The sequence below is a fragment of the Typopeltis vanoorti genome, chromosome 17 (assembly GCF_054136105.1).
Source record: "Typopeltis vanoorti isolate ZY-2024b chromosome 17, IOZ_Tvanoo_1.0, whole genome shotgun sequence".
Taxonomy (NCBI): Eukaryota; Metazoa; Arthropoda; class Arachnida; order Uropygi; family Thelyphonidae; genus Typopeltis; species Typopeltis vanoorti.
Window position 1 is genome coordinate 52,991,015 of NC_143565.1, and position 17,290 is coordinate 53,008,304.

General features: G+C 37.0%; 1 protein-coding gene across 4 annotated transcripts in view; it reads right to left on the bottom strand.

Moving 5' to 3' along the window:
- The window catches only part of LOC150097391 (retinol dehydrogenase 12-like), a 72,537-nt gene that overhangs the window by 38,428 nt on the left and 16,819 nt on the right, over window positions 1-17,290 (bottom strand). For 3 of the 4 annotated variants that reach the window (XM_090407125.1, XM_090407126.1, XM_090407127.1), the window contains exons 3-4: window positions 12,230-12,469; window positions 12,018-12,110 (exon numbers count right to left, since the gene is read on the bottom strand). In XM_090407125.1, the coding sequence (XP_090263251.1) occupies window positions 12,018-12,110; window positions 12,230-12,469 (333 nt within the window). The remainder of the gene's footprint in view (window positions 1-12,017; window positions 12,111-12,229; window positions 12,470-17,290) is intronic. The other variant, XM_090407128.1, reaches the window with a different exon arrangement.

The window sequence follows — 17,290 nt, forward strand, 5'->3', positions numbered from 1 at the left end:
TAAGGACTATCTGCCTTCTTCAAATACGCAGGTGCCTATAACATCCCCTGTTCATGTGGATTAAACTACATTGCTCAGACTTCAAGAAGTTTGGAAATAAGGAAAAGAGAACACATCAGAGATGTAAACAATAACAGAGAAGACAACTCTGGGTTAGCCCTTCATTTCTCGAGGACAAAAGCTCCATGCTCTATTTAGAGGAAGATTTCTGCTCACAAAAGAAGCTATAGCAGTCATCCGTTCTAAATGCAACCTCAATAGAAATCAAGGATTAATTCTAGCTGATATTTGGAAGACCCTCATAAGATCATTAAGCATGACACAGTTAAATTTCACTGCTAATTACAGAATGTTTCTGCATAACAACAGTTGATATCATACGTTTGATGTACACATTCTTCTGTATTTGTAAAAAATACAATTGTATTCGGTTCATTCCTTCACGAACAGCTAAAGTTGTTTTGTATCTCTTTTATACACCCTGATGAAGCCAGATAGCTAAGTTGCCGAAACTTGTTAGTGTTTTTTACTTAGTATCAATTATTAAAATCCTTTGACCAATATACGACCCAGTTTATGTTAATTTCTTGCATTCATTAGATGGCCAAAAATAATATAGAATCGCCATCATGGATTATTACCATGGGTGACCAAATGGAAATGAGTAGAGAAGATTGTGATTTTGGAGTGAGTAGATATGGACAGCAAGTTTCATATTTGGTTTAAAATCCATATAGGTATCTTATTTCTTTAAAGCTCTGCCCCTATTTTTAATAACATTCACTAGATGTAAAGAATAGTAATAATATTTATCTGTATGTTGAGTAAGCTGTGAATTGTTGTGGGGGAATATTAAGGATTTTATTAATTCTGTTGAAAGGTTAAGTTAAGTGTGGCTGTCATCATCAAATTCCTGATATGTACCCTCAAAGGATGTACAGAATACTATAGTAGTACTACATGAAATGTTTACATTATGACTAACTTCCTACTGACAATTTTTCTCCAAATTAGTCTGTTTGGAGGGATTAAGAATATGATTTATCTTGTAGTTGTTTCACTTGGTTAGTAAGTTAAATTATACAAGATAAAAAATCATGCTCGTTAATCTCTCCAAACAGACTAATTTGGAGAAAAATTGTCAATAGAAGTTAGTCATAATGTAAACATTTCATGTAGTACTACTATACTATAGTATGGTGGTGAATCAGAAAACAATTGAAAAACATTTAGGTTAGAATAAATATAGTGAAATATTTTGGAAAATAAACACTTTATGCTCAGCTTTCCAAGTTTTAATATCCAGTATTAATGGCCAAATTCTGCATATTCCATCACTGGGTAAGATATAAGATAAATTGCTGCTGTCCAATATGTATCTATTTTAGGTTGCTGTGTCATGATTATCTTGGTTATCTTGGGGTATGACTGGATACTATAATATTAAATGACGTATGCATATCCTATTCTTTCACTGTCATATTCTATTATGACAATATCAGTGATATCAACAAAACATATGTAATGATTGGCACTCAGCAATATATGCGATAAGTACAGTAAACATACAAAACACTATTTACAACATTAAACAGAATCGACATAAATAAAACTAAATGATTAAACCAACATCAACTAAAAATTCTCACTTGTCACAGATGAGCTCATTTTTTAAGCCATGCTTATACATATCTTGAGTGGGAAGTTTGCATAACAGTTTTCAGGATGTTAGATAAGTCATCAGGCTGGCAGGAAATAACATCTTATAGATAATTTTCATTTCAATCTAATGGGGGTCTGTAATGATTTTCACAACACCAAAGGAATAAAGTAAAGTAGATATTTATTTAGCTGCTAATATTTCTCTGTTTTATAACCATCATCTTCACAGTACAAATAGTTTGTCAAAGTACACAAGCACTGGCAATCAGATATGAGTGGAAATAATTTAAAACTGTAACAGTCCTAATTTGGAATCTTCTACTGTTGGATAAAAAGAAGTTTTGCATGTCAAGTTGGTCTTAAAATATCTCCCAGATTTCTAGTCACCTAATATAGATACTTATTAAAGTTTGGGGAATTTTGCTGCCTCAGTTCAAAAACAGTCTCTCTCTCTTTCTAACTTCTATATAGCCCCCCCCCCCTTTCCCCCTATCTAATCTGTGAAGTGGTACCTAAAGTCTTAATCATAATGCTATTATGATTAAGATACTATTATCTCTATTTAATGACTGCATTTTACATAGCATAATACAGGATTCTTTAGTGTGCTATGCTTCTTGTAATTTTAATCTTACCTGCTATTTTAATTAATAGTTCCTATTAATTAAAAAAGCAGGTAAGAAATGAGAGGCATGCATATATACATTAAATATAAACAGAAGGAAGTTCTGGGCAACTTGAGTTAGTGTACGTACATAGTTTCAGCAAAAGCAGAAGTAGTGTATTAGACATAGGTGAAAAAAAAAAACACATGAAAGGCATCAATGGATTTAATCCCAGATAGCCTTGATTATGTGGATGAATGTTGAGTAAAAGGTAAGATGACTGGAGAGAGAGAAATAGAAATTCTGATAAAGGAAGTGAGTCTGCACAGTTAGCCAAGTGCCTATGCGCTTTGCAACCATATGCTTGGGAAAGGAGTGTCCAAGGTTTGATTCCTGTTGCTGACGTGAGGAGCTTAGGATCTTTCTCAGAGACATAGACAAGCTAGCCGGTCTTGTGCGTGGACTGCAGGGTTTTTCTCCCCAGTTTATCTGGGGTTTTTCCTACTGCAAGCAGGCAAACCCACCTTGAGAACATAACGCTTCTACAGACACAGGATACACTGGGAAGCATAGGGCCAACCACTTATCCTCGTATAATGGATGCGGTTATAAGGAATAGAAACTCTTGATACTGTAAAGATAAAAGAGGGAAAGATAAAGGAAGTGGTATGATTCGAGATACAAAGAAGGTCAAAATGATTCTCAGAATTAGTGGAGCAGTAGACAGCAGATAAATGATACATAATGGAGAAAGGAAACCTTAAGTTTAGAGAAGTTTAAAAAGAGGAGGTTTATGATTTGTCATTCTCTTGCAAGAAATATCAGACTGGACAAAATACATGCACCACTTTGTGGTAAAAGGAATCACACAGAGTGTAATTTGGACAGTTAGGTTGTCACTGTAATTTTGGATTAGGCCAAAAACAGGAGGTCAGGTCTAGATGTCTGCAGGCAGTGCTGCACATCACTGATATGGTAGATTTATACCACATATGTTGATCAGGACATTGTGAACTCGTTTTTCTTCAAGAGGGAAGAACATTTGATAACATTTAGAAGTGGTAACAACAGCTCACAAATTGACTACATTTTGACTAGAAGAAAACATCTTAAGGTTGTGACAAATTGTAAAGTAATTCCAACAGATCAAGTAGCACAACAACACCGACTGCTGTGCGCATGCTTTAAAATAAGATCGAAGATAAGAACTTCTGGTTGCCATGGGATGAAGACAATTAAGTGGTTTCGCTTAAAAGAGGAGAGTGTGAGGAATCATTTTAGGGAGAGAGTGTTAGAGAGGATTTCGGATGGACTGGAAAGTGTACAAGATTGGTGGAAACATAATTCAAAAGTAATCCTGAGCTGTGCAATCGAGGTGCTTGGTGAGACATCTGGAAAGATTAGAGAGCAGAAGGAGGGTTGGTGGTGGAATAATGATGTACAAGTGGCAGTGACAGCTAAGAGGAAGGCAAAGCAGAAGTGGGATGAGTCAAGAGTGGAAGAGGACAGAGAGGTGTACAAAGAGAGAAAGCAAGAAGCCAAGAGAGTTGTGGCACAGGCGAAGGCCATGGCATATCAAGATCTGTATGATCAATTAGAAACAAAGGAAGGACAGAGAAAAATTTACCAACTAGCGAAATGTAGAAATAAAGCAGCTAAGGACATCTTACATGTGAGGCAGATCAAAGATGCTGAAGGAAGAGTATTATGGAGGGATGTGGACATAAGAAACAGATGGAAAATATACTTTGAGGGACTTTTGAATGAGGAAAATGCAAGGACTCACAGAGGAGATGGGCAGCCTTCTGAGGGGATGGTGCAGAACATCAGTAGAATGGAAGTGACGGAGGCCATGAAGAGGATGAAGAATGCAAAAGCAGTGGGCCCCGACAGAATTCCAGTGGAGGCATGGAAGGCACTGGGGGAAGAGGGAATTGACCTGCTGTGGGACCTGTTCATGAAAGTTTGCCAACAGGAAAATATACCCGAGGAATGGAGGGAGAGTACTCTTGTTCCCATCTACAAGGGTAAAGGGGATGCACAAGACTGTAAAAATTACAGAGGAATAAAGTTGATGTCCCACACAATGAAGATCCTAGAAAGGGTTCTTGATGGTAGATTGAGGGAGGAGGTGGAGATTGCAAAGGAACAATTTGGCTTCATGCCTGGTAGATCAACAACAGATGCTATCTTTGGGTTATGACAGATGATGGAAAAATATCGAGAGAAACAAAGGAAGCTACATCTGGTATTTATTGATCTGGAGAAAGCATACGATAGAGTGCCAAGGCAAGAAGTCTGGAGGTGTCTGAGGGAGAAGAAAGTGCCGGAGAAATATGTCAGGTTGGTGTGGGAAATGTACAGAAATGTGAAGACAAGTGTTCGGACCTGTTTGGGACAGACAGAAAGTTTTCAAGTAACAGTTGGCTTACATCAAGGGTCAGCATTAAGTCCGTTTCTGTTTAATATTGTGATGGAGGTGGTAACAGAGGAGGTGAGAGAAGATGCACCTTGGACAATGTTATATGCAGATGACATCTTGCTGTGTGTAGATTCAAGAGAAGAAGCGGAAACTAAACTGGAAAGATGGAGAAAAGTACTGGAAGAGAGAGGTATGAGACTGAGCAGAAGTAAGACAGAGTATATGTGTTACGCAGTGGGCTGTGGCCAGGAGACAGATCTGGAGCTGGAAGGAAATATCATCAGGAAGGTGAGAGACTTTAGATACTTAGGTTCAACAGTGGAAGAAGATGGAGGAGCTGAGAAGGAAGTGGGATGCAGGATAGAAGCGGGTTGGAGGAACTGGATGGAGATGGCTGGAGTGTTATGCGATAAGAGGGTGCCGATCAATCTGAAAGGCAAAATTTATAGGACAGTAGTGAGGCCAGCTATGACATATGCTATAGAAACTGTGGCCCTGAGGAAAAATAACATCAGCAGGATGGAAGTAGCAGAGATGAGAATGCTTAGGTGGATGTGCGGTGTGACCAGAAAGGATCATCTGAGAAATGACTATGTCAGGGGAACAGTGAAAGTTACGAACTTAGGAGCGAAAATACAGGAGGCAAGGTTGAGATGGTTTGGTCATGCAATGAGGAGGGAGGATGAATATGTGGTAAGAAGGGTCATGCAGATGGATGTGCAAGGAAGGCAGAAGTGTGGGCGGCCAAAGAAGAGATGGAGGGAGCTGGTAGAAGAGGACTTGAAGATGAAGAACTTGGATGTGGTGACAGCCCAAGACAGGAAGGTGTGGAGGAGACTCATAACAAATAGTGACCCCACTTAAGTGGGAGAAGCTGTAGAAGAAGAAGACTAAGAAGAAGATGTTGATCAGGTGAACAAGGAAGAAAATTTTGACTAAATAGGTAAACAGGTTTGTAAATAGGTTTTTAAAAGGCATAAGTTAGAAAATGACCTTTCACTGATGCATGTTGTTACCGGAATGTTGCAAATATTTTTTAATAAGTTATAGATGTTAGGATATATCATTTTGTCACACTTTGAAACTGCATCAACAGCATTTTTCCATGGAGCTATTGCAAACGTTTTTTCAAATTTCTTATACCACAACTTGAATTCGCCGTTCAAAATTGCTGGATTTGTATAAGGCAAATCACCAGCATAAAATTCACACAACTGTTCAAAATCTTCCATTGCACTTGCTGTTGGAGCATCTTTTCCATTTCGTAGAAGAGAAAAAAAATTTTTCGAAATGTTGCGGTGCCTAGTGAAATGTTCCTAAAGTTGAGTCAATATTTGATCAACAAATGGAATGAAAATAGTTCTCCTGAAATACTCTTCTACAAAATCGGCTGGAACACTGGACCTTAATGTTTATTTTGATGTAGTCCTTGGCTTTTTAATGTCAATATTAAAATTGTTGGCTTTTATACACGCTTCATCGTAAATATCTTTAAATGAAAAATCTGGTGTTTCACGAATGGTATTTAATTGCCCCCCCCCCCCACCCCCCCCCCCCCCCACCCCCCCCCCCCCCCACCCCCCCCCCCCCCCACCCCCCCCCCCCCCCACCCCCCCCCCCCCCCACCCCCCCCCCCCCCCACCCCCCCCCCCCCCCACCCCCCCCCCCCCCCACCCCCCCCCCCCCCCACCCCCCCCCCCCCCCACCCCCCCCCCCCCCCACCCCCCCCCCCCCCCACCCCCCCCCCCCCCCACCCCCCCCCCCCCCCACCCCCCCCCCCCCCCACCCCCCCCCCCCCCCACCCCCCCCCCCCCCCACCCCCCCCCCCCCCCACCCCCCCCCCCCCCCACCCCCCCCCCCCCCCACCCCCCCCCCCCCCCACCCCCCCCCCCCCCCACCCCCCCCCCCCCCCACCCCCCCCCCCCCCCACCCCCCCCCCCCCCCACCCCCCCCCCCCCCCACCCCCCCCCCCCCCCACCCCCCCCCCCCCCCACCCCCCCCCCCCCCCACCCCCCCCCCCCCCCACCCCCCCAACCGAAGTGTTCTTAGAAACCACACCAGATGGCAGGAGTTTCAACAGAGGTACAGGAATACCAATCTCTCTGAAGTGCATGGTGGTATCAAGGAGGAAGTGAAAAGCTGCTGTTTTGTTTATTTGAATTTGGTGATTTTATGAGTCTTTTGGAAAGGTTAGTATAGTTTTATATACTGTTATACTTTGCAGATGAAGTGTGTATATTTAATATGTTAATATGTTTATTACCATATTCATAAAATGAACTTGAAAACAACCTATCCTCACATGAGGACAATATGTTTGTAAGGTAATCTATGCAGCAAATAGTTTGAGATTAGAAAGTTCTTGTACAATATTTTTATAATTTTATTCATTTTATTTTTGCAAACATAAATGAATAGTAAGTGTGTTAATTGGCATTATCATCTCGTTCACAGATGGATAGCCAAAAGTCAGGTCCATCTGGCATAAAAAAAAGACCTATTACCACAAGTAACTTACTGAAGAGGAGATTGAAAAACTGTTGGAGGAATCTGAAAATGGTTTGGAACTGAGTGATTCTGATGATGATCCTACATACCAACAGCCACAAAATGATCCTACAGAGAGTGATGACAGTTCAAGTGAAGACAGTAATGTTCAGCATCCTTCCCCTGTTGGTCAGACTCACAACATTCAAAGTTGTGAGTCTGACCTCTAGTGTGCAAAATACAGCTGTTGCTGGTGATATGCCATTGCAGAGACAACCAGTGTGGTTTAGTGAGAAATATAATCCTCTGGCTGGTACTGAAACACAGTTTAGAGGAAAACATCAAGTAAATATTCACGGAGAGAATCCTGTAGATTATTTTTCAAAGCTGTTTCCAGATGAATTGATGGATGAAATTGTAAAACAAACTAATCTGTATGCATGCTGTAAAGGCAAAGATAATTTAGCACTTACTGTGACTGAACTCAAAATTTACCTTGGAATTGTACTTGTCATGACATACATAAAATAACCACGTGTAAGGCAGTATTGGTCTTCTGAACATGACTGTTCATGGATGTTATAGATGATGCTAAGTCAGTGAACAGATGGGAGGACATAAGGCAATATTTGCATTTTGTTGATTCAGACACAATACCTACCAACAATAAAGACAAAGAAATATGCATAAGACCAGTGCTGCAAAAGTTTCATGAAACATCCCATGCTGTGTCAGCCCAGAAGAATTTCAGAATGTAGATGAGATGATGATTCCATTCAAGGGACATGCCCAACTCAAACAATACTTATCTAAGCAATCAAAAAAATGGGGTTTCAAAATGTGGGTGAGGGCAGGCATTACAGGCTATGTATATTGATTTGATCTTTATGTAGGTGCAGATACTGGAAGACAAAATTCAGACTCATTCAGTGCAAGTGAAAATGTAGTACTTAGGCTTTGTAATGATCTTGCTGGTAAGAACTTCAAGGTATATGCAGACAACTTTTTCATGAGCATTATCCTCATTAAGAAATTAAAGGAAGATGATATTCATTATGTGGGTACATGCAGAAGAAATTGACTTCAAGGTGCTGACAAGAAACTGAAAAATGAAAATGATTTGCAGAAGATGGGACAAAATATGTCAGTTACCACATCCTCTGATGGCATACTGTCACTAGATGGGTTGATAACTCAATAGTACATGTAGTATCTAGTTATTTAGGAAAGGAGCCTGTCAGTGCATGTCAGGGGTTCAGCCAGAAAGAAAAAAAGTATGTTGAAATTTCACTAGCTTGCAGCATAGCTGTTTATAGCAAATATATGGGTGGAGTGGACCTTATGGACTTTCTTGTAGCTTTGTATCAAAACGATACCCAGATACCCAGGAACAAATGATGGTATATGAGAATTTTTTTACAATATGTTGAACGTACTTGTTTGTAATGCACGGATCATTTGGAAATGGGAAGAAAAAATTGGATTTGTTGGGATTCAAATCAAGAGTGGTAACTACTTTGATATATCAAGGTTTAACTCAGCTAGGTACAAAGAAATGAGGACACCCTTCAAGTCAGACACCACCAGCACTAAAGAAACACAAAACTCACTCTGTGCCACATGAGAAACATTTTGATGGCGGTAGACACTTCCCAAAGAAGACAACAGGTGCTAATGCCAATCGTTGCAGAGATGTACACTGCAAGAGCAAAACAAGAGGATGTGAGGTTCCAATCTGTTCAGAATGTTTTCAGTCTTTCCATAGAAAATGAGGCAAAAAGAATAAGACTGTTCTTGATATACATAGCTATATTGCAAATTGTAATTCTAAGTAATCCAAATTTTAATCATTCATGCAGTGTTTCAGCAAAATATAAATTGTTTATAATCTGTTTTGTCATACTTGTAATGTCTTTCAATGAAAATAAATTCCTTAGTCTAAGTCATTTCCATAGAAATATGCCTGTAGTCAGTTGGCTCAGCTTTTTTTTTTTTTTTTTTTTTTTTTTACATATACAGGACACAAATTTAGCAAAATTAATGAATTCATGGTAATACTGTAAGATTAAATGGTACTGTATCATGCCATTATAATTTTTTATAAATGAATATAAAAATTCATGAGAGGGTTAACAATAACAAAGGTAAGCAATAAATGCTTTAAGATAGGCTAGGGGATGGGACTGTATTTCTGTATGTATTATGGATGTCTTCCCATCATTATTAATTGCACTAGCATAAACATGTACACACATACTGTGCCCAAAAGTATCTACTTAAAGATAAAGAAAAGTATGAAATAAAAATTTTAGAGCTTAGTTCAAAGGCCATAGATAAAATATATAACATTAAATATAAAAAATACGACAGGTAATGATTCAATAATTTGCAAACGCATTGAAGGATGCAATAATAATAAACATATAAATCATCAAATAAATTATGTAAAAATTAATGATTTAAATAAATAATGATTGGAAACTGAAAATCTGAGTGCACACCCAAACTCAATATCACCAGAGTTAAAGATCAGTACTATCAACATAAGAAGCCTGAATGGCAAATAAATGGAGGTAGCTGAGGAATTAGATAAGTACCAGATCGACATAATAGAGGTGGTGACTGAAACAAAAAAAGACAAACTGGCGAGATCTTTCTGAGCAATAAATACAAAATGTTATATTCAGACAATGACAATCAAGGAAAAGAATAGTATTTAACACTAAATATGAGGCAAATCTTGAATGGCAGGCAGTCTCAAGTAGAGCGATGTGGGCAAATATCAGAATGGGGAATTGGACAATGAGACTTATTTGTGTCTATGGTCCCACATAGACACAAATAAGATAGAAGTGGTTCTATAAGATAGAAGTGGAGGAATTTTTTGATGATTTAGAGAAAGCAACTGACACAATGAAAAAGGAAAAGTTGGTCCTTGATGGGGATCTAAATAGCAGAGTAGGAAATGATTGTCAGACATACAAAAATATTTTGGGAAAATTTGGAGAAAAGAGCAGAGCTAATAATAATGGCAAATATCTGTTGGATTTCTGCTCAGGACATGGACTAGTTATTATTAACACCATGTTCCAACATAAAAATGTGCACAAACTCACATAGAGAGAAGAGGCAAAGAATAAGAAAAGTCTCATTGACTATGTTATTGTTGATAGTGATGTTTTCTCCCTGGTGCAGGACACCAGGGAGTACAGAGGATTTGAAATAGGAAGTGATCACTGTTTAGTCTTGAGCAGGATAAAATTGAATTTCATATTGAAAAGAATAACATGTAAGAAAGTTTTAAAGTGAATAAAAATTGAGCAACTCTCAGATGTGAACTATAGACTAAAATACACAAAGATTATTGGAAAAAAAAAATGAAAGAGAGTGAGAACAGAAACCAAACCTTGGAGATTCAGTGGCAAGCCTTGAAGAAAACCCTGATTGATTCAGCCAGAGGCATGTGGTGAGGTTGTCTGCAAGGATATAAAAATCTCCATGGTGGACACAGGAAGTTAAACAGGCAAAAAGAAGAAAGCATATCAAAAGTTCCTGGCAAATAACTCAGCTTGTGCTCTTAAAAAATACAGAGACAAATGTAAGGAAGCTAATCACTGGGTAAAACTAGCTAAACAAAAGTCATGGGAGGACTTTGGCAAGAACATAGAAAATAAATATCAAGAAGGTGGTAAGATATTCTGGAAGTTGTTGAAGAAACTTAGAAATGGAGGAAAGAGTGCTGTAAAAGGAGTTAGAGATGAGAAAGGTGACATTAAAACAGGAGGAAAAAAGATATCCTTGAAGTATGGAGTAATTACTTCGAAAAATTGCTAAATGAAACAAGCAGTGCTAGCACAGTGGTAAAAAAACACTCAACAGGCATATAGTCAGGAATACATATCCATACTTGAAGTAGAAAAAGCACTCAAAGGCTTGAAATGTGGAAAGGCAGCAGGAGTAGATGATATTCGACCAGAAATGCTGAAGTATGGTGGTATAAAAGTCTTACAGTGGCTGCACTGCATAGTTCAGAAAGCCTGGACAGAGGGACGAATTCCCGATGATTGGAGTAGAGCTCTCATAGTACCCATATATAAAAAGGGAAATAAAACTGAATGTGAGAATTACAGAGGTATTTCCCTACTGAGTGTTCCTGGCAAGATCTATGCAAGTATACTTGAGAAAGGTTGGCAGGAAAATGACTCAGAGGAAGATCGAGATATAGGTGGATTGATACGGTACAAAGTGCCTTAGATGATAAAAATATAAGATCTGATAATGTTGGAGTCTTAACAAGTAACAGATTGATTTGGAGGAAAATTGTAGATAGGAAATAAATAATGATGTAATTTTTTTCATGTAGTACTCTCATATCCTGTACACCCCTTTATGATACATGTCAGTAATTTGATGATGATGATTGGAAGCTGTATAAGGAGAGTGTGAGCAAGTGCATAAGGAGCAACTTCTTTGATTGGAAAATGGTTGGTCAGTGGAATGCTTTCTCTGGCATTGTGGTGAATGCAGATACATTGATTTATAAAGTTGTGTGACACCCATAATGAGTCTTTTGACTCCATGGAGGTCTGGTGTTAATAATAATAACAATGATTTAATAAATTCATAAAAGCATAGATAAAATGAAATCAATAAATATATTTCAGAATTCATTACAAAATAATGACTAAATTAAAATAATAATAAGAATTAAAATAACACAAAGAAAAAATACAATTCAGTCTTCCTTTAGAGAATGCAAGAAATTGAAAGAATTCTTTCCTTCATTTTAATAAGTAACTACAAATTTAGAAAGTGTGATAATATAATACTAATGTACATACACAGTAGTTGTGTCGTGAGTAAAAAGTGTCCCAGATGATTAGTTTGAAAGACTAACTCATAACCATCTTCTGTAATTTCTCTTTCAGGAGGAGCTAAACAAAGACAATAAAATTAGGAATAATCAAAGAGCACAAAACTAACTTCAGATTATATACCACCAGTTACAGATAGTATACAAGTAGTTTAATTCATTAATTCTCAGCAGGCTTACCTGAAATTCCTGCATTATTTATCAAAACATTAAGACTAGGCTCTGTTGAGAGTATGTCATTGGCAAATGAAACAACAGACTTCAGTGAGGCAAGATCTATGTACTTTACAATGACATTTTTATTACTTGTATTATTAATGATATCTTGAGCAGCCTGATTTCCTCGATCTATATTCCGACATCCCATAATTACTCTTGCATTCCTACGAGCCATATCCACTGCAGTTGCTTTTCCAATACCTATATATATATATATAAATGCCTATATATATATAAATATTTAAAAATTTAGTATAAATACTAAATATATATAAATATATAATATATTATATATACATATATATATATATATATTATACATATATATATTATACATATATATATATAAACCTTAATATATATATATATATATATATATATATATATATATAAAGATTTAAGTAAAAAGGTTTTAATATAAAAACTATATTAAATATAGTTATTAAATATATTAAATAAAAACTATATTAAGTAAAGAGGGTGCTTAAGGGTCAAAGCTGTATAACTGAGAGGAGACCTCCACATAGCCTTTAAAGGAATGTGGAGAACAGACCAGGGCTTCTGACCTAATGTCCAATCCTCACCTTCTCGTGGTGCACCCTGTTGGGTATCTACTTGGATACTGAATGGATGAGGATGGCTGGCAATTTGAGATTTAGCCGACCAAATTGTATTCTTATTGGTTAAACCAAAATATAGAATGATGGTACAACATGACAAAATTTCATGCCGGCTGTGGCATCGCCCGGTTAAACAAGGCCCCCCGTTGTTTTTTCCAGGGAACCAGGGTGAACAGTGAAAAGTCAGCTACTGGAACAAATCTGAAAATAAATCCCAACTCAACATCACCAGAGTTAAAGATCGGTACTATCAACGTAAGAAGCCTGAATGGCAAAGAAATGGAGCTAGCTGAGGAATAAGATAAATTCCAGATCGACATAATAGGGGTGACTGAAACAAAAAAGCCCAAAACTGGTGAGATCTTTTTGAGCAATAAATACAAAATGTTATATTCAGGCAATGACAATCAAGGAAAAGAAGGAGTAGCCATAGTATTCAACACAAAATACGAGGCTAATCTTCTTGAATGGCAGTCAGTCTCAAGTAGAGTAATGTGGGCAAATATGAGAATGGGACAATGAGACTCATTTGTGCCTATGGTCCCACAGAAGGTTCTACTAAGGTAGAAGTGGAGGAATTTTTTGAGACTTTAGAAAAAAAGCAACTGACAATGAAAAATGAAAAGTTGGTCCTTGTTGGGGATCTAAATAGAAGAGTAGGAAATGATTGTGAGACATACAAAAATATTTTGGGAAAATTTGGAGAAAAGAGCAAAGCTAATAATAATGGCAAATATCTGTTGGATTTCTACTCAGGACATGGACTGGTTATTACTAACACCATGTTCCAACATAAAAATGTGCACAAATTCACATGGAGAGAAGAGGCTAGGAATAAGAAAAGTCTCATTGACTATGTTATTGTTGATAGTGATGTTTTCTCCCTGGTGCAGGACACCAGAGTGTACAGAGGCTTTGAAATTGGAAGTGATCACTATTTAGTCTTGAGCAGGATAAAATTGAATTTCATATTGAAAAGAATAACATGTAAGAAAGTTTTAAAGCAAATAAAAGTTGAGCAGCTCTCAGATGTGAGCTGTAGACTAAACTACACAAAGATTATTGAAGAAAAAATGAAAGTGTTTGAGAACATGAAGCAAACCTTGGAGATTCAGTGGCAAACTCTGAAGAAAACATTGATTGATTCTGCCAGAGAGGCATGTGGTGAGGTTGTCTGTAAGGATAAAAAAAATCAGAACTCCCTGGTGGACACAGGAAGTTAAAGAGACAGTGAAGGAAAAGAAGAAAGCATACCAAAAGTTCCTGTCAAATAAGTCAGCTTGTGCTCTTAGAGAATATAGAGACAAATGCAATAATGCTAAGCACTGTGTAAAATTAGCTAAACAAATGTCATGGGAGGACTTTGGTAAGAATATAGAAAATAAATATCAAGAAGGTGGCAAAAATATTCTGGAGGTTGTTGAAGAAGCTTAAGAATGGAGGAAAGAGTGCTATAAAAGGAATTAGAGATGATAAAGGTGACCTGAAAATGGGAGAAAAAGATATCCTTGAAGTATGGAGTAATTACTTTGAAAAACTGCTAAATGAAACACGCAGTGATGACAGCACAGTGGTAAAAAAACACTGACCAGGCATGCAGTCAGGAATACATATCCATACTTGAAGTAGAAAAAGCCATCAAAGGCTTGAAATGTGGAAAGGCAGCAGGAGTAGATGATATTCGACAGAAATGCTGAAGTATGGTGGTATAAGAGTCTTACAGTGGCTGCACTGCATAGTTCAGAAAGCCTGGACAGAGGGACGAATTCCTGATGATTGGAGTAGAGCTCTCATAGTACCCATATATAAAAAGGGAAATAAAACTGCATGTGAGAATTACAGAGGTATTTCCCTACTGAGTGTTTTTGGCAAGATCTATGCAAGTATACTTGAGAAACGGTTGAGAAGAATTGTGGAAGAAAAGCTTGGTGAAGAACAAGCTGGATTCAGGCCAAATAGAGGCTGTCAGGATCAGAGCTTCACTTTACGACAAATAGTCGAGAAAGCATGGGAATATAACAAAGATCTGTATTTAAGTTTTGTCGATCTGGAAAAGGCATATGACAAGGTGCCAAGAGAGAAGCTATTCAATATGCTGCAGTTATATGGTGTCAATGGGGCATTATATCGAGCAATACTTAGTCTTTATTTGAGTTGTAAGTCAGCAGTTAGAAATGAAGGAAGTACAGGAAGATGGTTTAATGTTAAATCTGGTGTGAGACAAGGATGTACATTATCCCCTCTGTTATTCATTATCTATATGGATCACATTATGAAGGAAAGTGGTATTAAACATGATATCAAAATTGGAGATGTTAATGTCAGCTCTTTGCTTTATGCGGATGATGTTATACTTCTAAATAAATCCGCTACAAGTCTGCAAGATTCTCTGACTAAATTGAATAGCTGTTGTAATAGATATGGTATGAAGGTCAGCAATAAAAAGACAAAGACAATGAAAATAGGCAGAATCGTTGAAAATGTCAATTGTGTTGTGAATGGAGAACCTGTGGAACAAGTAAAACATTTCAGCTATTTAGGCATGATTTTTACTGAAGATGGTAAATTAAATATAGAAATAGACAACAGAATCAACAAAGCTGGTATGGTCGGAAGTGAATTTAATAAATTGATATGGAATAAGAGAGAAATTACTCGGAACACTAAATTAGCTGTATACAAGACAGTGTTCAAACCAGTTTTAACTTATGGATCTGAGAGCTTGGTCAGAAGTAAAACACTTGACCAAAGACTAGAGACCACAGATATGAGAGTCCTGAGAAAGATTATAGGCGTGAACAGATGGCATCAATGGCAGTATCATATTAAAAAAGAGGATATTAGGAAAGAACTTGACATTGTCAGCATCCAGGAATGCGTTAGCAGAGCTAATCTTAGGTGGTATGGTCACTTAAACAGAATGGGCGAGGAAAGATTAGCAAAACAAGTGTTCTCTTCCAGGTTGGCAGCAAAACGACCCAGAGGAAGACCAAGATATAGGTAGATTGATACGGTACAAAGTGCTTTAGAAGATAGAAATATAAGATCTGATAATGTTGGAGTATTGACAAGTAACAGACTGATTTGGAGGAAAATTGTAGATAGGAAATTAATGATGTAATTTTTTTCATGTAGTACTATCATATCCTGTACACCCCTTGAGGGTACATGGCAGGAATTTGATGATGATATATATAAATGCCTATATATATATATATATATAAATATATAATATATATATATATATTATATATATATATATATTATACATATATATATATATATATAAACCGAGATTTAAGTAAAAAGGTTTTAATATAAAAACACGACCAGTTTCGGTTTGTACCAGCCTTCATCAGGTGACATTATAAAAGAAAGAAAAAACACTAAAACCCTGAAGCTTAAATAAACTATGAACATCATAGAGTCTCTCTATACATAATTGACATTAAATCATTGTATTGTATTTAAAGCTGTTCTTTCGTTAGTTGTATTGTTGGGAAAGTTCATGTTAGTAGCATCTCGTGAACGCCAGTACGTGATTACAGCTGAATGACAATCTGGGAGGTTGTAGCTCAAGTTATTATTTAGATGAACAGGATTGAAGATGATTTCTCTAGATTCCATGATTTTTCTCTCTAGATCATCATTGCAAAGGAAGATGGTAGTAGATTTTTCCCAGCAGATTTTGTGACTTTGGTTATCATCATTAGGATTAGCCGAGAAAAGGATATGACTTCATATTGCACTGGCTCACTGTCTCTTGTAAGTAATCTCCCTCATGTGCTCTTCCATACACAATTCGACAGATTTGTCTGTCTGCCCAAAATAAGGAATATCACAATCACACAATATTTTATATACACCAGGGTATTTGAGTTGATGATGACAAGGTTTTGGGTGGCTTATTAAGAAACAGACCTTTGGAAGTGGAGTGAACAAGGTTCTGATATTATTATTATTATTGTTATTATTTTATTTTCTTAGAACTTCTGCTAATTTATGTGAAACTGTACTTATGTAAGGAATAGATATATTGCCTTTGAATCTATTTGTTACTTCTGAGTGATGTCTAGGAGGATTAAGAAGGAATCTTTCAATGATTCTCTAGGAATATCCATTAACTTCGAAAGAAATTTTGAGATGGTTTATTTCTGTAAGAAGGCTGTTACAAGCCGAAACTAGTTGTGTTTTTAATATTAAAACCTTTTTACTTAAATCTCAGTTCCAGTCATTGAATTCTTTATAAAAAAAATATATATAAAATATATATATATATATATATATATATATATATATATATATATATATATATGTAGAAAGTATTTTACCTTGGGTATATATATAAATACCTGTAAATAAGTTTTTTCACCTTGGGAATAATGTAATAGGGCTACCAAGT